Source organism: Ursus americanus, chromosome 16 (genome assembly GCF_024610735.1).
Source record: "Ursus americanus isolate L20-20 chromosome 16, mUrsAme1.1.p, whole genome shotgun sequence".
Taxonomy (NCBI): Eukaryota; Metazoa; Chordata; class Mammalia; order Carnivora; family Ursidae; genus Ursus; species Ursus americanus.
The window spans coordinates 39,350,463-39,377,858 of NC_142142.1; the positions used below are offsets into that span (position 1 = coordinate 39,350,463).

At 52.4% G+C, this 27,396-nt stretch overlaps 1 protein-coding gene across 1 annotated transcript; it reads right to left on the reverse strand.

Moving 5' to 3' along the window:
- On the reverse strand, positions 1–26,731 carry ADAMTS15 (ADAM metallopeptidase with thrombospondin type 1 motif 15). Its single transcript, XM_045783762.2, has 8 exons — positions 25,311–26,731; positions 13,839–13,971; positions 13,184–13,351; positions 12,666–12,949; positions 7,073–7,250; positions 5,877–6,058; positions 5,597–5,772; positions 1–3,520 (listed from the first exon to the last, which is right to left on the reverse strand). Exons 1-8 carry the CDS (start codon positions 26,265–26,267, stop codon positions 2,746–2,748), a joined length of 2,853 nt encoding a protein of 950 aa, XP_045639718.2. The 5' UTR covers positions 26,268–26,731; the 3' UTR covers positions 1–2,745.
- Between the last annotated feature and the right edge of the window lie 665 nt (positions 26,732–27,396).

The following is a 27,396-nucleotide window of genomic DNA, read 5'->3' on the forward strand; positions in this document are numbered from 1 at the left end:
ACGGGTGTTAAATACTTACAACTTTATTAGGAGCCGGCTGTTGTCCCCGCAGCAGCCCGCCCCCACGTATACACAGTATACACAGCCCAGCCAGTACCCAGGTCCTTCCATCCTTCTGCAGCACGTGGAATGCAAAAGAACCAAACACAAAAGGGGGGCTCTGTAAGTGACAGTGTCTAGTGCCTTCGGGAGCCAACTCCCAGACTGGGAACAACCAAGCCCCTCAGCTCGCCCCAGCCCCCTACTCCAGCCTGGCGAGGCTCACAAGGCTGGACTCCTCCAATCAGTGCACACAAAGGGCAGAGGAGGCAGGGGGCTCCTGAGCCCAGATCCTTACTGGTCCACACCCCATGCAAGAAGTTTCTGGAGCCCCCAGAATCTTCCTCCTCTTCCACAGACATGAGATACCACCTTCACTTTTTATTCCATCACCAGAAACCTGTACCGTGAGGCTTGTCTTTGCTCAGCCTTAGAGAACATGGTTGGATTAGCAAAAACGGTCAAAGATAAGACAAACCTCCCAAGTTGTCTTGGTCATACTTCTTTTAAAAAGGAAAAAAAGGAAAAAGAAAAACATGACAGGAAAGAGCATTTGAGGCCCAGCTTGTGTCAGGAACAAGATAGGTTGTCCCTCCTTGAAATGATTTATAAAGCTGCTCTGCTGGGGGACCAGTCACCCCCAGCAATGGCAGCTCCCTTCCCACCCTCCCCATTCCCCTGCCCGTTCTGCACAGCCCCTGTGCCACCCTGTCCTCGCTGAGGGTGCACCAAGCACAGGGTACAGTGCTATCGTCGGCTAGTGGGGGTCCACATCTGCCCTGGGGCCCTTCGGATGTTGCAGCCCCACGGTGTTCACTCATTCAGGGAGGAAGATTCCTCCTCACTTCATTCCCCAAGAGTGGCTGCAGCCCTGCTTCAGAGATCCGCATGCCCTCTGCCCTGCTGTGGGAGCTCTGGTCAAGGGCTCAGCTCGGGGTGAGGCTGGGATTGGAGCCCCATCCCAGAGGCTTGCCTGGATGGCTGGTTTGTAAGGGAAGCCAGATAAAAGGACTGAACCCCTTTCCCAGGGAAGACACTTGCTCTGATGTCAGCTCACTAAAGTCCAGGACGTGTTACCTAACTCAGAAGCAGAATGTCCCGTGCTCATGCCGGGGTAGCTGCACCCTCAAGAAATACCCTGCTTGACCAAAGGCTCTCTAGCCCCAAAACATCTTCCCACTTGGAGCTATAGGAAACACCCTGGTTTCTACATCCCCAACACATCTCTAGGATAGACAGGAGTTCCCACTGATGGCTGCCAAGGGCCTCCGGGTCAGGTCATTGATTCTTGTGTCTCCTGAAACCTGTCCCCAAGGCACCTGAGGAGAGGGATCCTGCTTTCATATGTGGAGCCCCAGAGCATGGCCAGGCCATAGGGAACAGGAAGCCATGTACCACACACTCATCTTTGTGTCTGGGCCGCTCAGTGTGCAGAGGACAACAGCCAGGTCTGCTGGAAGCACCAGGGTCACCACTGCCCCAGGGGAGGGACAGGTGTGGGTACCCAGAGAGCATAGCCTGAGGTAGCAAACAGTGAACCCCGTTATCCAACTGCATTATTATGGGATGTGCCCAAAGCCAGACCACACGTAGCTGTCCAGATGAAGACCCACCTACAGGCATGTGGGTGTTTAGCACCTAGCCCTCCTGGGCATCTCCCATAACCCTCTTAGTGGGGACAGGACCGTGGCCACTCTGAAGGTTCTCTGAGGCAACACAGAGAGAGCCTAAGGCAGCAGCCCTATTTATACCCTCCTCTCCGGAAGAAGAAGCCATCAGACATGGGGCCTCCTCCCCATCCCAGGGTGACATCCCCCCAAAGCTCAAGCCCAGCCCCAGTGACATGGAACCCTCCAGGCCACTCCTCAAACTCCCTGCTTCACCACAGAATCCATCACCCCTCATAGCTTTTTTTAACAGTCCGAAGCCTCCCGAAGAAGGCAACAGACTCCCTATTGACTTCCTGTACCTATTTGCAAACCTCAGAGGGCGCGTACTTGGAAGCCCCCCCCCCAGCCTGACGTCCTGGACAGCACAGGAGGAAGAGCTGGCTCTTGAGGGAGGGCCAGGAGTAGAAGGAAGATGAGAAAGCTCCGGACTCCCCCTACACATAGACCTCTTCCCAGATGGGGTGGCCCAGGCTCCAGTTATACCTCATCCCACTCTCCCACCGGTTTCTGCCCACACCAGCCATTTTTTTTATTATTCAGTCCTCGTCACTCAGAAAGAAAAGGTGGGCTGACAGCACCATATAAACCTGCCTTGTTCAGAAACGGCTTAGAGCCCCCGGGGCCCCCTGAGGGTGCCAAGCTGCCGGGCCATGGCTCTTCCAGCAGCCTGTGGCCTCCCTTACAGGGGGCCAAGGTCCCTGAAGTTCTGCCTGGGAGGTGCCCGTCCTCCAGGTCCCTCGGAAACTGGGCCCCAGCGCCTCTGGCCAGTGCCCGCACCTCTCAGCCTCTCCCAGAGACTGGGCCCTGGAGGAGCCGGGCGTGAGGTAGACTGTGCGTTAGTCACTTGGCTTCCCCCGCCCAGGCCAGGGAGGAGGAGGAGGGGACCGCTCACCCCTGCCCGTGGTCCTTGTCCCTGGAAGTGGGTGACGTCGTGGCCTGGACCCTGGGCCCTGAACTCCGCCCACGGCTCCGGCTGGCCAGAACGCTGGCAGCACCAATGGGGCGGAGAGTGAGGAGGAGAAAAGGACAGTCCTATTCAGCACGGCCTCAAGACGCAGAAGTCCAGCTCCTGGGGCTTCCGGCGCAGGTTGCACTGGTCCCGGGCCAGCAGCCGCCCTCCGGGGCCCAAACACTTGAGCGGACGCCTCTTAAAGCCCCGGCCGCAGCTCTTGGAGCAAGGTGACCAGGCGCCGAGCTCCCAGGTCGGGCAGGGCTCCCCGCAGGCTCTCGTCTCCACCGGCCGATGGGCTGCATCGCAGGCAGAGGCCGTGCGAGGCCCGGGGGGCCCGCGACAGTCGACCGCCCGCTTCTGCAGCCCACTGCCACAGCTCACCGAGCAAGGCCCCCAGCTGCCCGCCACCCAGCGCGCGGGGGGCCTGTCGTCCTGCTGCTCCACTTGATTGGAGAGGCTGAGGACGCTGTTGTGGTGCACGGAGGAGCCCCGGGGGTCCTTGGGGTGGGAGGCCTTGTCCTCCCAAGGCTCTTTGGGCAGATAGAAGGAGTAGCGGACCCGGGGGGGCGTCATCTTGCCCACGGAGAGGACCTCCACGGTCAGGGGCTCCAGGATGGGCCGGGAAGCCTGCAGGCTCTCCACGGCCGTCCCCGTGCCGCTGTAACGCACGAGGCTGCCCTTCACCACCAGGTCCCGCTCCACGGCCGACACCACGAAGTGCCCGTTGAGCAGGTACTGGCCCTGGCCGTTCTTCAGGGCCAGGTAGTTGTCGTCTCCGATCAGCCCCTTGTAGCCACGCTGGCGGATGTCAATGCTCGAAGCGCCCGCGGGGATGGCCACCACGAAATTGTAGCCGTGCCTGTGGGGGGAAAGGGGATCGTGCCTTAGACAGACGCCTGGACAGCAGGCCCTCGTTCCCCCCGGAAAGTCCCAGCTGATTCCCCTTTCACAAACCCTGTGGCAGGTCACAAAGACTAACCAGACGGCTTCAACCACCCCGTGGGAGGTCAGGGGGCACACAAAGTGAAAGGTGGTATGAGATGGTCACCACGTCATCTAAAGCTACATATCCTGGTTCTATTGTCCTGCAATCTTTTTCTTCTCTACATTTATACTGTGGTGAATTCTTTAAAAAAAAAAAAAAATCTATTTATTTGAGAGAGAGAGAGCAAGAGCAGGGGGAAAGGCAGAGAGAGACAGAGAATTTCAAGGAGACTCTCCACGGAGCTCAGAGTCCCAACACAGGGGTCAAACTCATGACCTTGAGATCATGAGATCATGAGATCATGACCTGAGCCGAAACCAAGAGTCGGACACTCAACTGACCGTGCCACCCAGGCGTCTCTATACTGTGGTGAATTCTAAGGCAAAGTAAAGCCAAGGTTTTGGAGCCAGACCCATCCCTACCACTGGCTTAGCTGTTGGCCTTGGATAAGTCACTTAGCTTCTCAGGTGCCTCACCTGTAAAATGGAGATCATAATCACACATACCTCATTAAAGCATACCCGGTAAGCACTCAATATATATTAACTGTGAGAAGGAGGAGGAAGGGCGGAAGCTAAGCCTACAGTCCCTTGGTCCAAGGCTGGGGCCAGACACCACACTGAGAACACTGGCCCTGGAGTCGGGCACCCAGATCAAGCCTTGGACACCAACTCCCTGGTGGCTCAAGCCAATCATCTCTCTGGGTTCCAGTGTCCTCACCTATACAATGAGGGGGTCAAACTAGATGGTTTCTAAGGCTCTTTCCAGCTCTACTAGTCTATGAAAGGAGCACCTGCCATTTAGGCAGTGAAGCAAGTCTGGGAGTGTTTACCTTGAATTCTCCACTTGGCCTCCCCTCAGATCCCTGCGAATGCCATCCACCTGCAGTGCCCCAGTTCCCAGTAAAGTTGCCCAGCTAGGGACCCAGCAGAGGGCACTGTGTCCAGAGGGGGCAGCAGAGAGTCCTGGACAACCATCTAGGCCTTGGACTCCCAAGTTTTCAGAGCCCACCACATCCCTGCTCAGTGGAGACCTCAGGGGCTCTGCTTCCCCCAGCTTCTTCCAGAGCATGGGTCAGGACTTTCCGAGGAGCACATTCCCCCTGAAAATAAAAGGGAATAGGCTGGACCTCAGAAAGCCAGGAGCCCCGGCTCTGGAGGTGGGAACTGGAGAAGCCTAGAGACACTTCTTCAGCTGAGCCTGCACACATGTCCCAGGAAGGGACAGTCCCTAGGTCCTAGTCACGTGCTCTGCTGTTTATTGCCATTCTCGGCTCAGTCTCATCCCTGAGGACAGGGCCTCAGCCTCAGTGAGACAGAGAGGCTGTCACACTTGTCTCCAGGCATGTTTTGTTCTGTGATCATGATTATGAACATTTAGTGAGCATTTATTATGCACCAAGTAGGACACTAAGCATTTTACTTGGAATAACACCCTTAATCTTCACAACAGCATGACAGGAAATATATTCATGTCATACCCATGGTATGAGGAAGGAAATCCAGAATTCCAAAGATTGTGTCACATGCTCGAGGTCATCCAGAAAATGGGGAGCTGAATTTGAACACGGGCGAGTCTTACTTTAGAACTCTAGATAGACCCTAACGACTCTCTGCCATCTTCCTAACTAGCATCTCCTGTTCAGTGGTGGAATCCCCAAGCATTCATCTCTGCTAGATGGATGGATGGACGGATGGATCAATGGATGGATGGATCAATGGATGGATGGATGGATGGATGGATGGATGGATGGATGGATGATGGATGGATGGATAGATGGATGAAAAAAATGAATGAATGAATGAATGAATGAATATCACACTCGCAGAAGAGTCCAAGTGGCCTCTACAGTGAGGGCACTCCCCATTTACCCCAGTCTGACCCAAGCTTTCACCACCTGGGGCACCTCCACTCAGCCCTTCTCCCCCTGCTCCAGGACCCAGAACTCACATGGGCTTGGTGAAGAGGCCCGTCACCTTCTTACAGCTCTTATTGTCGCCCCCACACACCCCACACTTGTCGAATTTCTTCTTGGAGCCCAGGTTCCCATCGCAGCCAGCCTTGATGCACTTGCCTTGGACACAGACCGAGGTGGAGTCCGGAGTACATGGTGTACCGTCCACCACCTGCAGTGCCCCCGGCGGGGAGAAAAGGAGAGAAGGGCAGCTCAGCCAAACTCATCCCTGAAGCCTTTCTCTCTGCTTTGGTCTCCCGCCACACGCTCGCTCACCTTGGGTGCCAACACGTAGAAGTAGCCGGTGCCATTGGCTCGGCAGATGAGCTTGCACTTGTCCCGGGGAGAAACGCCGGAGTACTTGGGCACCCACGCCACGGCGAGGGTGAGCCGGTTGGTGCTATGGTTATAGCCATTGAAAGCCTCACACTGCTCCTCCCGGAAGCTCTTGCCGGAAGCTGAGGACAGAGGAAGCACAGGCAGGGAGCTAAAGGGAGGGGCGGTGCGGGAGAGCCCTCCCCAGGATGCTCAGCCGCCTACGGCTCTCAACAGCTCTTACCCTCAGCCAGGTTATCCTCATCACTGCTGCCACCCCCTCCCAAAGAACTAAAGCAGGCTAGGACCGAAGGATGCAGGTCCCAGACGATCGTGCAACCTCCAGGCACTGTGCCACCTTCCACGGTAACCTGGCCTTCGATTCCCTCTATAACAGGCATCCCAGACAGTTTTGGGCTAGCAAACCCTTCAGGAATCTTTTGAAACTATCTTCAGAATGTTATTAAATGGATAAAATATATTACATAGGTTACAAAAGATACCAGTTATACTGATACACAACTATCAATGTAGATTGAAACATATCTGTGATATGTGTGCTTCCTTGTTAACCCATTACGTAACAAGATCCAATAATGAGTCTAATAACCACTGTCATTTTCAAGTCATGATGAGAATAAATGGCATTCTGAGAAATCCCAACAACTGAGATGTCATATGAAAATATCCATGATTTCTACTGGTGACAGAGTCACGGGTACTTCTAGTAGTATTAGAGTTTGTTGCCTAATTAAAAGAAATAATAAATTTTAGATAGAGCAGTAAAAAAATATTAAATTTCTAATTAAAAGAAATTAAAAAATGTAAATACAAAAAGGCTAGTAAAAATAGAGATGTAATTTCCTTCCCACCCAAGTTCATGGACCCTGGATGAAGAATTCCTGCTTATGAAGATGGGCTTGTGAATTCTTAACTAAGGGGACATCTAGTGTGTCATTCCCTTGGGCCACTTAGTGTCCCAGCCTCAGCATCAAGAAGAAAACACGCTGCCCATGGGCAGTGAGCAAAGAAGTGAGCCCAAGAGGAATCCACTCCTCTGCACTTCCAGACTTTGCCCTCCGGGAGAGAATGTTAAATGCAGTAATTTGCAGCCAAGAAGAGGGGGGGTGCGGGGAGAGGGGCCCTCCCCTCCTCACCTGAGCTGGGGCAGGGCTCCAGGTTGCAGGATCGGTACTTCACTCTCACTCCCTCGCAGTACTTGCCCCCGTTGGCAGGGGTGGGATTGCTGCACTGTCTCTGGGCCAGCTGCACGCCCCCACCGCAGGTGCGCGAGCAGGCGCCATAGGGCTCCCATTTGGCCCAGGAGCCGTCCACCTATGAGAAAGAGTCCGTCATGCTCCTGCAGGGGTTGGGATGCCCATCCACACCCTGACCCTGCAGAAGAGTTACACAGGTACGCCACGATCCCATCCCACTGCAAGGAAATCCACCATGTATCACAAGAGGAAAATGACAAGCAAATGGTCAGCGTACACAGCACCCACGCGACACTTGAACTTGGTAATTAGCAAATGCCAACTGCACCCAGTTATAAATGAGTTTGCTCAGAAGAGAGAGTCAGGTGGCCAAGTTCTATCATCGCCTCTGCCCTCGCCATATGGGTGGTCTTGAGCAAGTAGTAAAACCTCTTAAAATTCAAGTGCTTCATCTACAAAACTGGGGCCAATAATACCCAGGTGTGCAATCAGGCAGAAGTTTAAATAATGCAACGTGTATGAAAATTCCTAGCACTGTGCTTGCCACTGAGCAAGAATTCAAAGTTTCTCCTTACCTATTGTCAGGGTATCTACAAGAGTTTCTAACTCTAAGGCAGAGGCAGCCCCCAGCCTTGCCAGGAAACCTTGTTGCCATAGATATCGGAATATTTTTATTTGCAAATGTTCCATAATTCCGACTTCTCTCCAAACCAGACTTCACCAGATTTTAAGCTCCAACAGGGGCTTAATTTGAGAAAGTTTCACTACATGTAAGAGGTTCGAATGTTTGTGCTCCGAGGAGACGAAGATAGGAAACTACAAAGCAATCCTAAAACTCTATTTGGCTTCGAGGTGAATGATGCAGAGTTGTTTCATTTTTTAAGAGGGTGGAGAAGGGATAGGAAATGTATCGTCTTCATTATGTTTTTCTTAGGATGCCAGTAAAGCGAGTTTTCATCCCCAGAACACACATCAATCGGGCAACAGAGGAAGCAGCCCAGTTGTACAAGCCCGGGATTTAAACGCTATCATACATCATCCAAAGTGACTGACGGCATGGAGCTAATCGGGAACTGGCTGCAGGTCATCTAAATACTTTAACTTACGCATACATGCGGCCTCATTACTCTCTCCGCCCTCTGTCAGATAGCTCTTGCCTCACTGTGTCAACAGGCCTCACATCCTGTGAAAGGAACACTTGCCCATAGCCCTGCTTCCTCCTCCAACTAGCGCCCCACCTCATTCCAGCCTTCTGATTCCTAAGAGTGTCTACATTTGCTCCTTGCACCTCCTCCCTCCTCAGTGCCTTGCACTATGGGCTTGGTCCCCATCACACGAGGGAAGTTCTCTGTCAGAGGTCTGAGATGACCCTCCACAGACTGAAAGAGTTGTTGAATTCTTACTAATGGCCAGTGCCATGTACAGCGACTGCCTCCCAGCAGAGGAAACTAAAAATAAGCCTGTGCATGCAGAGCGTCAGGAGGGGTTAAATGCAGGTGGGAGAGAGGGAGGGAGGGAGGTCCTTGGTGAGGTGGGCTGCTCTATATTACAGGGGGTCACGGAGGCTTCCCTGCAGAGCCGACAGGAAGTATGAGAGGGAGTTGTGCAGATAGGAGGGAAAGAACATTCTAGACAGAGGGAGCAATGCAAAGACCCTGAGGAGGGACAGGCCTGGAGTACTCCAGCATCACAAGAGCAAGAGAAGCAGGAGACAAAGACAGAGATACGGCTCACCATCCTGAGCTCGGAGTAGAGCCCCTAAAGGGTTCTGAGCATGTGGCATGACCTGACCTACATTTTAAAGGATCCCTCTGGCTGCGATGATGGGAACAATCTGTGAGGAGTAAGACCAGCAGCAAGGAGATCAGGTAGGGTGCACGACTAATGATCCAAGGTAGCTTGGTGCGGGGTGATCGCAGATAAGATAGTTTAAAAAAAAAAAAAGGCTCAATTCTGGCTCTATTTTGAAGACAGAGTCAACAGGAATGACTGAAATACCAGACAGATGGATGTGAGAGAAAAGAGGGTTGGCACAAGCAATGGGAGGATAGAATTGCCAAAGCAGGTTCCGGACAGATGACCAGGAGCTCGGTCTTTTCAGATGTTACGTTTAGGATCCTTATCGGTTATCCACATGGCGGCATCAAGATTCAGTGGGGCATGCCCGTCTGTAGTTCAGGCAGAGGTCTGGGCAGGAGATGCAAATCTGGGGGACATCAATGTATAAATGTAAATGGTACTTAAAGCCTTTGGTCTAGATGAATCACCCACAAGGTCAGTGTGGCTAGTGACAGGGACTAAGGACAGCGCTGGAATGCCCAACATTGGAAGAACAAGAGTATGAGGAAGACCCTGTGAAGGGGACCAGAAGGGGCGGCCAGTAAGGGAGGAGGGAAACCAAGACACAGTGGAGCCTGTGTTCCCAGGGGAGGGCGTAATCAGCTGTGTCCAGCGCCGCTAACGGGTCAGGCAATATGAGGAACGATAATCAATCACTAACTTCAGCAGTGCGAGGCCATTTGGCGACCTTAGTGAGAGTTATTTTTAGAGGAAGAGTAGGACAGAAAGCCAGATTGGAATGGGCTCCAGAGAAAAAAATGGCAAGACGGGAACTGGAGAGAGCAATTTCATACCACTCTTTCCAGGAACTCTGTGGTAAAGGGAGTCGGAGAGATAGACTGATTTGTGGAAAGGAAGTAGGATTAGGAGAAGTTTTGTTGAAGGTGGGAGGAATTACAGCAAATCTGTATCCTGACAGGAACGATTCAACTCAGGAGAGGGGAAGTCTGACACTGCAGGAGAGAGACGGAAGAATTACAGGAGTGCTTTCCTTGAATGGAGGGGATAGTATCCTCATTGCAAAGCACAGTGGCGGGCCTGCGAAGAGAGCGTGGCCGGCTCATCCGTCGCAAAGGAGGGAAGGTAGAGATGACAGGCACAGAAGCAGGGCGGACGGCGGATGTGGCGTGGGAGTTGGTGGAAGTTCTCCTCTGATTACTTGCTTGCTTCTTTTTTCTTAATGAGATCGGTAGAAAGATCACTGGCAAAAGCGGAAATGAGGAGAAAGAGTGGGTCATGGAGGAGAGAGGCAAAGGTGTGATGTGATCGTGTAGGGCGCTGGGAGGGTGAGTGCAGTGAAGCAAATAAAACAGGATACGACTCATGAGCAGCATTGCGGGCCCACCTACACTGTCAGGTCATTAGTTTAAACTGAGACCACTGGGCACGGTTCCACGTCTTTCTCCAGCCACACTCACCCACACTGGCACCGCTGACCAGGTGGGAGCTGGAGTCCACCAGGGCAGTGGTGTATCCAAGCGAGTAGAGCCGAGAGAGGCAGGAACATGGGAGCCATGAGAGTACATGAAGAAGGGATTTTAATAATGGTCCGTGGAACCTCAAGAAGGTTGATGAGGGCATGAAAACAGCAAGTGGGACTGAAGAATTGTTGGAGTCCAAAACTAGAGGGCTGGACAACAGGGCCTTGGTGGTCAGAATGTGATTCTTATAACTGAGATCCCGGGGGGCGGGGGTGGCCAGGGGGGCTGCATGATTAGGAAGATAAGCTTTGTGCTTTGACCTCTGCTGATTAGGGCAGTGTCCTCCATGAAGGGGGCTGCTGAAAGGATTGTCCAGAAAAGAGATTGAGGACGTAGCGGATTTTGCTGCTGATGGACTCTTTCCCCATGCTTCTCAGATCACGTTTCCTATCTCCAATATCCTCTTGGGCAACGTCATTAGAGGCTAGACTCATCTTCCCAAGAGAAGAGCCAGCCACGGCTGGCCTGTCCTTAGGACCTTCTAGTTTAAAGCCACAGCCTGGTGGTCAAGGCAACCCAGACTAGCCCTAAACCATGCCCCCAAAGACCTTCCCCCTAGAGCCCCGGCCCGTCCACCCCTCCAGCTTGCCCCACCTCCCGGATTTGGCTCCATCTCTGCCTGATGAGGCCCTACTCGTCCCTCAAGGCTCTCTCCAAATCTGACCTCCTCACCAAGGTTTGTTCAGACATCTCTAATCATCCTTAATCCCTCATCCGCAATTCTCTCATGACGTGCTTGCACACTTCAGTCTTACACAGAACACACACCTCTCTGTGTCTTGGTTCATAGTAACATTTCCAGCTTCCCCACTAGACTGCGAGCCCACTGAGACACGACCCAGGTTTTCTTTCTTTTTCTGACTACCACAGTACCTCACACCATTCCCTTTAGGCCGGTGCCCATGAAGTGGCTGACGGTTTACTTAAATGTATGTTTCCAAACCACAGAAAAAGATTTTACATAATTGTGTACCAAACCCAGCTCGGGGCAGCCGACACAGGGCTGGCGAATGCTCTTCTATGATACTGCCTCCGTGTACGTAAGACCCCAGTCAAGCCGTAAGACCCCAGTCAAGTCGCTCTGCAGCAGAGGCGGGGGCGGGGAAGGGATCATGACCACCAGGATCAAGGGACAGGATGGACTTCTTATTCCTGTCTGACAAAGTCCCAATCCCCTTGCCACCCCAACCCCAGGCCTGAAGTTTTTTGTTTTTGGGGGGTTTTTTAAAGATTTTGTTTATTTACGTGACAGAGAGGCAGCCAGCAAGAGAGGGAACACAGCAGAGGAGAGGGAGAGGAAGAAGCAGGCTCCCAGCCGAGGAGCCCGATGTGGGACTCGATCCCGGAACGCCGGGATCACGCCCTGAGCCGAAGGCAGACGCTTAACGACTGCGCTACCCAGGCGCCCTGAAGTTTTTTTTATATTCAGAGAACATGTGGGTTTCGGATTTGTTCTTATTCAACTATTATTCCTTTTTACCAGGAAAAAAAAAATAACTTTTGCTCTATTATGTTTCAGCTTCAAAAAACAATCTTGACAAAAAGCAAAGCTACAGGGGCACCTGGGTGGCACAGCGGTTAAGCATCTGCCTTCGGCTCAGGGCGTGATCCTGGCGTTATGGGATCGAGCCCCACATCAGGCTCCTCCGCTGGGAGCCTGCTTCTTCCTCTCCCACTCCCCCTGCTTGTGTTCCCTCTCTTGCTGGCTGTCTCTGTCTCTGTCGAATAAATAAATAAAATCTTTAAAAAAAAAAAAAAAAAGCGAAGCTACAAATGCCTGCAGCTCGCCCAGGGGTCTGCTTCCTTTCAGCCCTGAGCCGGGCTCACCTCTGGCCCAGAGCTCCCTGGAAACAAAACACGCGCAGAAATAGCTGATAAAGGGGAGGCTGGAAGGAGCCAACAAGTGAGGAATGTCGAAGAGCTAGTGTTGGGCTTTGGGTTCTGGGTTCCTCCCCAGGTAGGATGAGGCCCAGAGCTGAGGGGCTGGGCCTCCTGGCGCCCAGTGCGAGACTTCTCTCATGTGTCTAACGAACGCTTCAGCAAGTTCTCTGACCTACCGTATGTCTTGTCTCCAGTCTCAGAGTCAAGACGGGAGAGGCACAGACAGGGAAACAGAGGCACAGCGCTGCAGTGGGGTACGGTTCCGGCCACACAGCAAACCCGGAGCCTGGAGGCCTCCCAGCAGCCCCACCGCACAGCTCCCACACACTCACCCTGTACTTATTGAGGTTGTGTCTGTCCACACAGGTCCCCTTGAGGCAGAACTTGCCGTCGCCGCAGCTGGTGCCGTCTGCCCAGGGGAAGTGGCGGGTCTGGCACACCATCTGCCCCTTCGCCTTGCCGGTACACCACAGCTTGGTGCAGTACTGCATGTAGGGACACGGCTTCGAGCCCACGCCGAAGGCCAGCTCACACTGCTGGCTCAGGCTGTAGCTGGCACCCGGCAGGTCCTCGGGCAGGGAGATGGGCTTGCTGGGGGCGTCCAGGAGGCAGTCGCCTACAGAGAGCCAAGGGCATTCGTGAGAGCCGAGTTGAGGAAGGCATGACCAGGCTAGCCTAGCGTCTAAGCGGTGGGGAGACAATGAAGCAAGGGCCAGTGGAACAGACCCCCTCGAGAGCCCGACTCTTTGGGGTCAGGCACGCCTTGGGCAATAGAAGACAGATCCAGAGAGGTGGTGAGCACACTCTCCAAGGACAGCACCGACATCCCTCCTCTGTCCTCCTGGCTTACCGTGCCCGCTGTCCAGGAAGTCGGTGATGATGGCAGCGCTGCAGGCTGACCAGGGCTTGGCACGGTCGATCTGGATGAGTGTTGGGGACATCATGTGGTTGGCTCGGAGTTTCCCAAACACCTCCTCACACACTTTCACATTGTCATGGGGCATGTTGAACACGTGGCCTGCGGGGTGAGGCAAGAGGACTCAGAGGGCAGAAGGATGTGGGCTCTGCAGTTTTACAAGGAGGGGGGTCAGCTGGGAAGCTAGAGAGCCCACGTCAGCGATTTTTAGGCTGGTCATTTCAACCTAGTGATAGACTGCTTTATAAATGTCAAGATGGTGTTCTTGTGTTCTCAGCCCTGTCCATCAGGCCGTGGGCTCAGGGAGGACAGCAGTGTATTTAAAATATTCTCCCCTTAGTGCCTAATTGACGAGATACTCTGACTGCTGAGTCAGACGAAATCGCTGGCCAACTGAGCTGGGGCAATTGGAAAAAATAAAACAAAGCCATGAGTAAGGCAGACTCTGACCCTAAGAAAGGATCCCTAAGGCTTCAGGACATGAGGAAGCAAAGACAAATATCTACCCCCTGCCCAAAGCATCCAGGACAAACCAGAAAGAACCCAGAGGAGAACCCCCACACACACCCAAGAGCCCCTCTAGTCTTACCCAGCTCATGGGCAGTGGTGAAGGCTGATGGAAGCCCATCATCTTCGATCACAGAACAACTTCTCTTGGGGTCACACATAGTGCCCACATCAGCCATGCCCAGCGTGTCACAGGTGGTGGCCCCACACAGGTCCTGCCGGGATGGGGGGAGGAACAAAAGCCAGCCAGAAATTAGTGACAGGTACAGAAGGGACCTGATGGAAGACAAGGCATCCCGTGGGATGTTCCAGCTCATCCCCACTCTCAGTCCAACCACGCCCAGCTCCTTCCTAGCCAGGTCCTTTCTCCCAAGGGGCTGCAGGGCTATCCACAGAATCAACCCAGGCTGAGGGAGGAGGCTTCAGGAAGAAAGCCCTGTGGCTCTCTAAGAAGATTCTACCCAAATCCTACTCAGGGAGATCCTGTGGGAGGAAATCAGGAGGTACAAAATTAAACCACAAGGCCATTGCTTTATATAGAGACAGATTTCCAAACCAGAAAACGATGAGTTCCGCAGCTGGGCGAGGTTCTGGTCATGGCTAACTGAGGCAGGTGGGGGCGGAAGGCAAGTGTGTTCCTCATCCGGAGTCAGTCCTGAGCCGGCTCAGCCCTTGCTGAGCGATTGCCTTTGGACAACCATGAATTAAGCTCAGATTCTCAGCCAAAGGGTCACGGGCCAAGGACCCGCCCAAGCCAGAGATTTGGCTTCCTCAGGCTGGGAGGAGGCAGACGGAGGTGGATACAAGCTCCTATCCAGACACAGCTCGACTGGCTGCAGAAGACCAAGGGGACCATGGCTCTGTGACTCAATAGAAGAAAAAATAAACGAATTGCCACCCAAGACAGTCCCTCCTTTTGTACTAAAACTTAACTTGCAGCAGAAGCTAGGAATTCCTGCAACAACCCCAATGGGAAGCACTTCCAGGGACACTAAAGGGCAAAAGGGGATCCTGGGGGCTGATATCTCAATGAATTTATTGAGCATTATGGGTCAGCAATGCACCTATATATTTTAAGAGCCCAGGAGTTGTTAATAAGATAAAATACTTATCACTTAACAGAGAAGACACTGTTGAACCGGTGATACTGGGATTCTGTTCATTACATCCTTGCCTTTCTCTATAGTTAACGAGAAACTATTCTATGTATCATCTCACTTAGTCCCCAGCCGCGTTAGGAGGCAGATGTATTATTTTTTTTTAAAGATTTTATTTATTTATTCGACAGAGATAGAGACAGCCAGCGAGAGAGGGAACACAGCAGGGGAGTGGGAGAGGAAGAAGCAGGCTCATAGCAGAGGAGCCTGATGTGGGGCTCGATCCCATAACGCCGGGATCACGCCCTGAGCCGAAGGCAGATGCTTTAACCGCTATGCCACCCAGGCGCTCCAGGAGGCAGATGTATTATTATACCTATTTGTCAAAGGTGAAAACTGAGGCTCGTGCTCATAGTGATGATTTATTAAATGCTGACATTGTGTGTGCACTTCACAGGCGTGACCATATTTCATCCTCGCAACATCCCACTGGAAGAATGACTGCTATTATCACCTTCCGCAGACGAGGAAGCTGAAGTTCACAGAGGTCCAAGTCGCGGCGTGGAAATGTGCACTGGGGTCTGTATGATTGACTATCGTCAGCACTCTTTCCACCACGTCAAAGCTGATTGCTCAGCAACTCCTAAGTTAACTCTCCGGAGAAAGAGCTGCGTGTGTTCTCCGTGGGAGCCAAGGTGTCCGCATAAACACACCCAGAGCTGTTCTCAATTTTCGTTCTCTTTAGGACTATGCGCACGTGCGTGTGCAGACACATGCTGACGTGGGGAGAAAGGGGGGCAGCAGAGTTAGTGGGGCCAGGGGGCATAGGAGGAAAGTGGTCATAGTACAGAAAATCAGCAAAATTTAATCCAGAGCACTCAGAAGTTTACCACCTGAGCAGTCAGACTTGGCTTCCCACGGTCAGGTGACAGTCACACCTTCTAATGAGTTAACAGTTTCTCTGGCCAAAGAACTGAGAGGGCGATCAGACTCCAGAGTTCGCAGGTCAACAATGAGTGATGCATGCCCGGCCTTGATCTGCTGTCCTGAGCTCACACGTGGCATGTTTGCCACTTCGGGGAACCCTCGGGGTGAACCTCAAATTCCCTCTCTTCCAAATATTCTTCCCACTCCAAAGGGTCACCCTTCCAGAAAGTTCTCCTTCCCCTAGAGTTCTGAAACCGAAAAGAGGTTGGGAGGGGATGTTCACCAGGCAAGCAGTTTAGGGAATATGGCTGCTGAGGAACAGGACCGGGTCGCAAGGAACAGCCTGTGAATGGCCGGAAGAGGGGGCAGAAGACGAAGAAGGAAGGAATGGAGGTTTGCATTGGGGCATGGGGCAGAGGGTGGGGGAACTGGACCCATTTGTTCCTGGACACTACAGTCTAGCATCCCCACTAAGGCAGGAGTCTCTGAAAACTCTTATCTGGCGGTCACAGCCCATAGGAAGACCCTGTAGGACAAACGTGACACTGCCCCAGGGTCACCATGCACACACACAAAGGGCATGGGAGGAAGAACCAAGAAGCCTAGATTCTGGTCCTGGCCCCACCACGAAGTAGATGTGTGACTTTGAGCAGGTCACCTCTCTCCTCGGGGCCTCAGTTTCCTCCTCCAGAGAAGGGCCGATTCTCAACTAGAACCCAGACTGGACTAGTGCTTTAATTAAGCCTCTGCTCCTGCCCCAATCCCAGGGTACACCGACCCTTCTGGCCCTCTAGGTTATAAAAGGAACACATAGAGTGATACACTTTAGAATGGAAAGAACCCCGATCTTGTCTTCTAACCCATCAAACTAACTCCCCGAAAAGGGAAGGTTAGCCATGCGGACACTCCGAGTCCTAGCCCCTGCCCTGGTCAGCAGGAATGGTGAGACCAGACTGACCGCTCGGACTGGGCTCTAAGCAGCCACTGGACCTCCACTGTCCAGCAGCCCGCCTCTGCCGCTGGAAGGTCCTTAAAGCCAAAAGCCTCCTTCCTCCCTGGGAGGGTGGATTCTCTCTGGAGTGAAGACATGCAGCTGCAGGCCCTTCCTGGCCAGGAGCAACCTGTTCTTTCCATCAAGAAATCCCGGTTTCCCTGGATCAAACAAGAGGAACGAGGAAGGAGCCGGCGAATTTCCTGAGGATCAGGGTGTAGCTGAGAGCAGCCAGCCTGCAGGAACCGCTGTCTTCACTGTGGGAAGATGCAGCTGGTTGGGGTCAGAGGCTCTGCCTGTCCCTCTTCCCCCGGTCAGGGACTCCAGTGAAGAATCGCTGGACCTTCGTTCTTTGAACGCCCACAGGCGGGTGCGCGGGGCTCAGCAATGCCTCATTTGTGGCACTGAATGTCTCCACCCTTCTGGAATGAACTCAGATGCACTCAAATTGCTTTAACCTCTTCAGTTCAGGCACTTGTCTCCAGAAATAGAAACGGTTCTGGTTCCTTCTGCCGGGAGGGTGTAGACACTCCCCACCCAACCCCTAACCTACCTCACTATTTCCGGTAATCTGCCATTTCTCCTTGAAGCTGCGGCTGCTTTTCCAGATGACCCCAGAATCATCTTGGCCAAGACCCTAGTCCTCCCAGATTACTGTTTTCTAACTGTCCCTTTTCATAAAATAATTTAGGATTGGAGCCACAATTTGAGAGAAAGCAAGCACCTTGCCGTGGCCCAATCCGCATTTCCCATGCTCGCTCCCTCCACGCCCCACCAGGGCTCCCCATGGCCCTCCTTCTCACCTCCTCTCATTTCGCCTGTCATGTACTGAGATGCTCATATTTTCCAGCAGTACAGGGTGGAGGACCCACAAAAATTAAGCACATTAACTTTTTTTTGGTAATGTAGCAGAAGACATTTGTTCTCACGTACCAGCTTCCTACTCGTTGAAGGGCAGGGCTCCTCTTCATGGCCACACCATAGCATCCAGTACCACACAACTTTCGAGCCACCCTCTCATTCTGCAGATGGGGAAATCAAAGCTCGGTGGACTAAGATTGCTCACCCGAGGCCACACAGCCACTAACATGGGAACTGACCCCATGCCTTTTGACACCAGGCCGGCAGTGGTCTTTGTAGTCAGGATATCATAATTACTGTTGAAAACCTCCCTGCATTGGTATTAATACTGCGCCTTTAACTTGTTTCCCATGAATCTCTGTCGTGCATCACTGTATGACCTTGTCCAACCCCAAATCCACGTCTGTTTGTAATCCCCAAGCATGGGAGGGCCTTGCTTTGCTAGAAGAAAAAAAAAAAAATCTAGCGATTCTGGGTGTCTGGAGAACATGGCAAAGATGCCTGGCGAAGGAGAGAATGCACCCTGGTCACGGCCATCTGCAGGTTTGGTTTCGCTAGAATATAAATTCCTCAAGGTGTACAAAATGGTATTACAGCAGGAGACTGAGATAACCAAGACAAGAATTGCCTCTGTGAGGAAGAAGAGAAATGAAGCTTGCAGGGAGACCAAGCTTTCTCCGGAAATCATCAGTTCAAGAGAGGGCACGTACCCACCTAAGGTGGGTAGCGAACACTTACCGAGTTGCTACTATGAGCCGAGCACTGTTCTAAGAGCTTCCCTGCACTAGCTCATTGAATCTTCACGAAGGCTTTGGGAGGGAGATGCCGTTATTAGGCCCCACTTTATAGATGAGGCTCAGAGAAAGTAAGTTACTAGCACAGGGTCAGTGAGCCCAAGGTTACACAGGAAGGGAGAGGCGGAGTGAAGGTTGAAATCCAGAAGCGCAGCCTCAGAGCTGGAAACTTCCCTAGCATTGGTTCTGCTTCTGGTATAGACGCACCCCTCGAATAAAGGGGCTAGGGAATCTCAAGATAGCCAGACTGTCCACCCCATACCCTCAGCCCCCAAAGTACACATTGGCCACTGAGTGGGGAGAGGTCTGGGAGAGGCCGGTGGAGAGGGAAATGGCAGAATTAAATGCCAAGAGTGCTCTTAGTGCAGTGCCTGCACCTCCTTCCTGGTTGTGCAAGCTCCTGGTTCCTTGCCCACACCTGCACTGACACACCGATCTCATCCCTGCTCTGCACCATGTCTGCTGGCTCCTCGCCGGGGCCTCTCCTTTCTCCAGGGCAAAAACGGATGGCCAAGAGCCAAGAAGAAATGCCAGAAGGACCTAGGACTCCCTCTCCCAACCTTGAAGCCTGACAGCTACAAACGCTGGATTAATGGTCCCCAGTAAGGAAGGCGAACTACCTCGAAATCCATAGCTGCACACAGTCCTTTCGCTAACATCGGTGCCCTCCTCCCATGAATACATACTGAACAGCGGCTGCGTGCAGGGGCCCAGTGGAGGGGCTACAAAGATATAAAAAGGTCTTACTTAAAGGAGTTTACAAGTCAGTGGGAATGGCAAATTCTGGGGCCATGGTTTCTACACAAAAACAGACGAGTATTAAGTACACTTTTAAGTGCAATGCGACAGAATGCTTTAAAACAGGGCCATCCCAAATGTAAGTTCCAGCAACGGACCTGTAGGTAATTACTCAACAACAACAGAGGTGCTGAGTAACCACGAAGGAGCAATGACAGTAGCTGCCATTAACTGGGTGCCTGTTCTGGAACACTTGCTAACTTATCCTTGATCCCGCCTTTAAGTTCAGTACCATGACCATCACCCTTATGAGGAAAGTGAAGTTCAACTGGCTGATTCGTTCAACGTCCATTGCTAAAAGTCAAGTGCCAGGACTGAAACTCAGCTCTGTCTCACTCCCAACCTGTGTTCTTTCCATTGTACCACACAACCAAGGACAGGCATTGAGGCAAGGTGTGGGGGGCAGGGGGGAAGCACCAAGAGTGATACAAACATCTACCAAGAAGTTCAAAGGTAGGACAAGAGCAGGACCAAAGGAAGGAAAAAACCTCATTTGCCTTCCTGATTGAACCAGTGGGTAAGAAAAAGAGAGAAAAAGATTCTGGTGCACATTCCTCCCAATGTTTATAGCAGCGTTATCTACAATAGCCAAATTACGGAAAGAGTCAAATGTCCATCAACAGAAGAATGGATAAAGAAGGTGTGGTATGTGCATACAATGGAATATTACTCAGCCATCAAAAAATGAAATCTTGCCATTTGCAACAACATGGGTGGAGTTAGACAGCGTTATGCTAAGGAAGATAAGTCACTCAGAGAAAGACAAATACCATATGATTTCACTCACATGGGGAATTTGAGAAACAAACAAAAAAAACTGGTCGTAGGGGAAAAGGAGAGAGAGGCAAAGGAGAAACAGACTCTTAACTACAGAGAACAAACGATACCAGAGGGGAGGGAGACTAAGAAGTACACTTATGGCAATAAGCACTGGGTGTCGTATGGAAGTGTTGAATCACTAAATTGTACAGCTGAGGGACACCTGGGTGGTTCAGTCGGTTAAGCATCTGTCTTCAGCTCAGGTCATGATCCCAGGGTCCTGGGATAGAGTCCCACAATGGGCTCCTTGCTCAGCGGGGAGCCTGCTTCTCCTTCTGCCTGTCACTCCTCCTGCTTCTACTCCTTCTCTCTCTCTGACAAATAAATAAATAAAATCTAAAGAAAAAAAATCGTACACCTGAAACTAATATTACACTGTATGTGAACTAACTGGAATTTAAGTAAAAACTAAAAAAGAGAGAGAGAAAGAGAGATTCGGTGCCCATTCCTTCCTCCAAACTTCCTCCCCATCTTCCACTATTAATGCAGGCATTCTTATTTGGTGTAAGTAAAAGAAGGAGGGAGAAGAGCAATTACTTTCCAAGTCAGGGAGCAACCGTATTCCACCCCTTCCTCTCTATTTCTCCTCCTGCCTTCCTCCCTCCTAGAAGTAGTGCTGAGTTTCCATTCAGTGATAAAAGATTTACAAACTCTTGAACACTGAAACTACAGATGCCCCTCTCTGCTAATATCTTCCAAGGCCTGACTTCAAAAAAGATCCTGACAAAATTACGATTCTCTTTATTGTATTAGGAGATATGTATAAAATACATATTATCATTTTATTAACCTTCTTTATTGAACAGTAAATTTCACTGCCATATGGCAAGTCGTTTATCATAGAAAGAACTGGCCTCCATTTCAAATGAGGTTCCAGAGTGCCGTTCCACTCAGCACAGTACAGAATACGTGTACGTGCCTTACCCCCACGGCTGCCGCACAAAAGCGTGGTACAACTCAAGGCCAAAACTTCAAGAAGGTAAGTGCCAAGCTTGGGACTGGGAGGCAGAAAGGGTGAGGACATGAATGAAGGAAACGAAAGAGAAGAGAAAGATGACAAGGAGCCTGCCCTGGAGAATCTCAAAAGAGGAGAAAGGGAGCACAGAAAAAAATGGTGAGGGGAGGAGGGGAGGAGGGAACGGCAGGCATACAGTGGTACTAAGCGCAACAGAATACAAAACATGAAGGAATAAGCCAGCAGAAAACCACAAACTATAAATCCTACAAGACAAAGTCAGTTCAAAGGAGAAAATGTTACAAATAGCAAAACAGATGGTGGAATGGAGAGAGACTCCTGCAACTCGGGAAACAGGCTTCCTTTCCCATTGCCACCAGCTCTCTCATCCCACTGCCTTCTTGCCACCTGTCCCTCATCCCCCTCCCCCACCCCACCCCACCTCGAAGGCCTTCCCTGGCTCCAGCCGCAAGGAGAATGCCTCCCCACCAGACTTTGGACAGAGGGGCCCGTGTCCCCCCCATGGCACTCAACACGCCCAAGTATAACGAGCTATTTCCTTGTCAGGCTCCCTGATATTCGATGAATTCCTGAGAGCCAGAGGCCACATCTTAGTATCTGTACCTCCACAGCCCAGGACGGTACCTGGAAATAACAGAGGCTCAAAAAGTATTTTTAAAATGTAGAACAAATTCATGAAGCCTAGTCCACCACAAAGCTCCCCAGATAGCAGTGGCATCAGAGGCAAAGAGAGAGAAGACAGAGGGAGATGCAGTCTTATTATGTCCCAGCACCAAGCACCCCGTCCCTGCTGCCCGGGGCAACAAGAGGCCATAGAAAGGTTTCTTCTCATAGAAATGAACGTCCACCCAGAAAGACTGGCTCTAATTCTCCGCAGATCCTGGTTCCAATCCCGTGCTGACCTCACCCTGCTGTTATGAGCCTGGAGACCGATTGCTTTGCAAAATCAGACGTGTGCGCCTTCTCCAGGAATAAGAACTTACTCTGAATCTTTAAGTCAACTCCTCAAATTGTCAAAATACTTGTTGTATGATCAATTTTTTTTTTCTCCTTTGCACACAGCAAAGGCTCCTCCCTGGGTCATGTCTTCCCAGTGTTTTGATTTCAACACCCCACGCCCCTCCCTCTGCCTGCCAAGAGGACAGCAGCGTCTCCCCATAGCCTGGCCCAGCCTTGTTTTCACACACAGCAATCCCGATGGTGGGTCCAAGGGGGAGCCCTGGGGCTGGCCAGTCCTGCCGCTCCTACCCTCCTTCAGGCACCCGGCACCCAGAGCTCTACACGAGCTGCGCTTAGCTCTTCCTCACAGGGGGAAATGCAGTCTGACTGAGCCTGACCCTTTCCTGCTTCCTCCCCGTGAAAACCACAACTAGAGTACAATCAGTCAGAGTCACTAGCCATTTCAGAATTTTCTGGGGGGACCAGAAAATTTAGGTGACTCTAAAGATGTCTAACAGTTCAAGATCCATTATAGACAAAAGGTGATTAACAAAATAAGCACATTTCTAGAAACTTCTTATCCAAACAAACAATATACAGGTGATCCTTGAATAATACGAGGGTTGGGGGCACTGACCCCCATGTAGGGGAAAATCCACATACAACTTTTGATTCCCCAAAAACTTAAACTACAAAATAACTCTACTATTGACCAGAAGCCTTACCGATAACAGTCAATTAACACATATGTTGTATACTGCATGTACTATGTACTGTATTCTGACAATAAAGTAAGCTAGGGAAAATAAAATGCGATTAAGAAAATCAAAAGAGAAAATATATTTAGAGGACTGTACCGTATGGAAAAAAGTCCACATATAAGTGGACCCACGCTGTTCAAACCCATGTTGTTCAAGGGTCAACTGTATATATTTATCTTCATAGAAATAAATATGTATATGTCTATATGTATATATATTCCAATTTTAGTAAGAAAAAGCATTGATTACGCCAACATTATAATAATCAGGGAAGCACATATCTGAGCTAAAGGATCACTACTAACACTTACAAAGTACAACAAAAGTTCCTCTTGTATTGGAGGACAGCGGGAGGCTCCCCCAGGTTCCCGGAGACCACATCTGCCTCCGTCCACAAAGAGCAGCTGCATGCTCTGTTCTCATCACATACTGTACCTTCCCCAGGGGATTCAGGAATGAGCAGTGCCTAAGACCCTGAGAACGCAGCCAGGCCCTAAAGTCTGTGCTGGCAAGGAGGTGAGAGAGAGAGAGAGATGTTCCCTCTAAAGCATGAAACACATACCTGGATGTTGGTCCTGCCAACACAGCCTCCCCACTTTCTGGCTTCGCCCTCTAGACGCCTAAGAGATAGAGCTTCTAAAAATCACATCTGGCACGTCACTGCTTCTGACCCAAGTGCTCATGCATGTTGTCCCCATTATGCATGTTTCATAGAGCCCCTGGGTCTACAGCACACACCACTGACAGACAGAAGCTGTCACGCTGCTCGATTGCTTCTTCTTCAAAAGGCGAATCCTTCTGATGGGGTGGCCCCTATTCCCAGCAGGAGTCCTCTTTCTAGGGCTGGTTCCAAAAGTCAGCCTCGCCACTAAGCGGCGGAGACAGAGGTCTGTTACTTTAGAAGCCGAAAGTAACCTCCACAGGGGCATCCCAGGTAGCAGATGGGCCAACAGCTGCTTTGCCCATTAAGATATCCTGTTCTTGGCCTTTGCTTTTTTTTTCCCCCCAGCAATCTGACTGCCGAGTTGGTCTGTGTGCAGGGGTGGAAGCCACCTCCTCTGCTGTCTCCCCATGACTCAGGCAGTGTGTGTAGGGGCTGGGCAGTGGCAGCTCTGCAGACCTCAGTTGGAAGAATGAGTGCAAGGAAACTGACTCAGGCCAAAGACCTCCCTAGAGAAACCAGGTGGTGGGAGGAGAAGGCTGGGAAAGGAGGAAGTTCAATTCCAGGAGGGGACCAGCGGTGCCAAATGGGTTAGTGTGGAAGACTTTAGCTCCAGCCCCGCGTGTGCCAGCGCAGCTCTGAGTGGCCTTTGGAAAGAGTGGAGAGTGAGAGCCCCACAGGCAACCAAGGATTCTGGGCCATCCCCGGAATAAGATGGTTGTGATAATAACAAAACAAGAGCATGGCACAGATTCGAGCCGCAGCCCCCCAAATCAGGGGAAGCGGGTCACTTTGGATGGCCGTCTTCCTCCCAGTCCCAGCCATGAATCTCAGAAATTGCAAGAATCCAAAAACTTCACAGAACCCTATCACTCCAATGATCTATGCAAGTAAAGGCTCATAGACCCATAGCGAAAGGCAGAGCTGCTTCTGTGATCTGACCATCTTTCTAAGCCCCGTACTCAGTATCTTTCCAATCCCGCACCTGGGGTCTCCAGATGCTCTTGACCAAGCTCACACCACTTGCACACCGCCGGAAGTTTCAGTGAGTCGGTGTCATGAGCAACCTTGCCTGTTCTGCTCCATAGCACACATCAGGGCAAACGGGTCACCCTGGGCCAACAGGGAAATGGGAAAATTGAGAGATTTTCCCCAACTCAGCTCCAAGTGAAACTCCACTAGAAACGCCAGGCTCCAAACAGGTGCTCTAACTGGATTGCCTGCTCTGAATGGACTGGAATCCGCTCAAGCAGAAGCCAGGCCCAGCACAGGAGAGTACAGGAGAAGCAGCAATCAAGGACGGAATGCTCCCGGTATTTGACTGTCCTTTTCATTTCAACCACAAAATATCCCAAATGATTCCCTCCATCCCAGTCCAGGTTTTCGAGGCCCAAGACGGAGGATAACTGAACATGTTACCCAGAGGAAATGAAGCCAGGCTCTGAACTGGGTTGCTTGCGTCACCTTCCAGTTTTACAAGAAGAGAAAAGAAGCCTCGGAGGGGATATTTGAAAGGATTTAGACGCCCGGGTTGAATAGGGGCGGACCTTTCCCGACCCCTCCAACACCATCCTCAGAGCGCCTCCTATCTGCCAAGGAGACACACTGCGGCTCCGGGGCGGCAACTTCCTGGGTTCCGGCCCCTCGGCGCCTGCTCTACGAGGCGCTGATTGGCCACGCCAGGCCAACACCTTCTGAAGGAGCCGGCGCTCCTCCGACCGCCCACGTGCATTCAGATGCACGTGAGCCGAAGCTCCCCGGAGCCTAGGAGCGGCCTGTCCCTGGAAGATCCAAAGTGGGAGTCCGAAGAGATCAACAAAATTTTAACCCGGGATCACTTGTTTGGTACAAAGGGCATTTGGAGAGCTAAGGGCGGTGACCTTAAGAAAATGGGGCTATTGGGATCCAAAGAGGTGACAGATCAACTCACCTGCCTGGTGAAGAGGATGGCTGTGTCCCAGTACTCTGGGTGTTTGTCACTCACTTTATTCAGCTTCTTCTGCCAGGCACAGAAGTTTCGCAGCGTCAAGGCCGCGTTGCCCGTGACCTTGGGCCCTGTGTCGCGGTCTCCAAGAAGCAGCACCTTGACCACGACGATATTGATGGGGTTGAGGATGCTAGGATGGCGGTACAGTCGTGCCGCCGTGGCCAGCAGCGTCAGCAGATAATGCTCCAAGTCCGCGCCGTGGAACTTGACCATTGACTCGTCCGCCACCACCAGTGTCTCCACGTACCGCGGGATAGACACGAAGCGCTTGGCGCGCCCGGACCTCCGCCGACTGCGACTCTCTCCTAAGCCGGTCCCCCGCGGCTTGTAAGGGTCCAGCGCTCGCAGTATGGCGGGGTTCCAGCCTGAGGCCACCCCGCAGCGAGAGGTGGGATCTCCGGGAGGCCCGCCAGGGGCGCCCCGGCGCTGGAGGAGGTGTGCGCCCTGGCTGTTGCGCTGTGCCGCCTGCGCGCTGGCGTTGGGGAGCGGACTAATGACATACTCGGCGCCTCTGTAGCCAAAAGCTCCTCGTAGACCCCCGCACAGGCTCATAGCGGCGAAGGAATCTGGCTCTGCATTCACGTCCCCAGAGTAGAAGCAACGTCGCAAGTCTGGAGAGTTCCCGGTGAGTGCCGGGAGGCGGACGCCCAGATGCTCAGTGGCGAAGGCGGGCGCCAGGAACTGAGCATCCAGAGTCAGGTGTAGGTAAAAGTCCTCCTGAAATGCTGTGATCTGAAAAATGAGTCCCTGATCCCCGGAGTCCTCGGGACCCCTCCGGTAGTAGTGGCGGCCGTTGATATCCGGGTCCAGTCGGATGGGGACCACCACCTCCTGATCTGGCTCTGACCCACCAGCGGGTCCCCCGGCGAGAGCCAGGGTTAAGATACCCAGCAGAAGCATGGCGCCGGGCAGCGCACCGCCGCGCTCTCGGAAGGGCTCGGCCCGGCTCCCCGGCCGCCGGCGCGTCTCCTGGCAGCCGGCACACGGGAACCACCAATGCTCCGGGGCAGTCCGTAGCTCCCAGAAAGCAGAGCAAAGGGAGGGAGACTCCTCCCAGAGCAGGGAGCGTGCACCGAGCAGCCCGCGCCTCCTACCTGTGCCTTTCCAAGCAAAGCGCGCCCTGGGAGCTTAAGTACAATCGCTGTCAAGTGCAAGGACGGAGATTTGCAGCCGAGAGCTAGAGGGAGGTGCCGGGCCGCTTCTTCGAACCGCAGCCACTCGCTGCGCCGCAAACCAGGCGCTGGGCGAGCCTATTAAAGGCCCCCTCCTCTTTGGACTGCCCAGTCAGCGCCCCTCCCTCTCTCCCGTCCCAGCCTCCCAAAGCTTGCAGCCCCGAGCCTCCAGGGGCCACCGGAGAACTCGGTCCCGCCTCCTGAGCCGAGAGCCACTTGGCGGGGAGTGAGTGACGTTGAGCTGAGGCAGGAGGCGTGGGCTGGCTAGAGAAATCAGCGCTTAGCGTCTCGGTTCGCATTTTGCCCTCGCGTTATGCCCCAGTGCCCCCACACATCAGTTACTTCTGTCCTGACCGACATCTGTCTGCTCCCTGGGTCCAAGCCTTTCTCTCAAGGCAAGCAGGGTCAGGAGTTGGGAAGGAAGACTCCCCACTGACCCACTCTCCCAGGCCCGCCTCATCCCCCCACCTTGCAACATCCCTGATGTTTCTTTACCACAGTGTCCCCTAAAAGACCCAGAACCAAGAACGGCCCCTGTAAATGTCCTGTCGTTAGAAGGGCAAATTCCCAGGAATATGGAGAACGCTTCTCAAACCCAGGGCCCCGTAGGGCCACCATCTGCCCAGGGGCAGTGGTGTGCTGAGCAGCTGGAGCAGAGCGTTAAATTTTCAGGGATTTGGGCAGTTAGTCCTTTCCCATTCAGGGACATCACAACAGGATCTTGAAACAGGTCCCAGTGGGAGTACTTACACCACCAAATGGGCAACTGCTATTACCCAGGGCTTGGGGAAGGAAAGAGAACCATTGGACCAGCACCGGTGCCTGGAGGGGATGTGGGGAAAGAGGTTGTCCTCCTG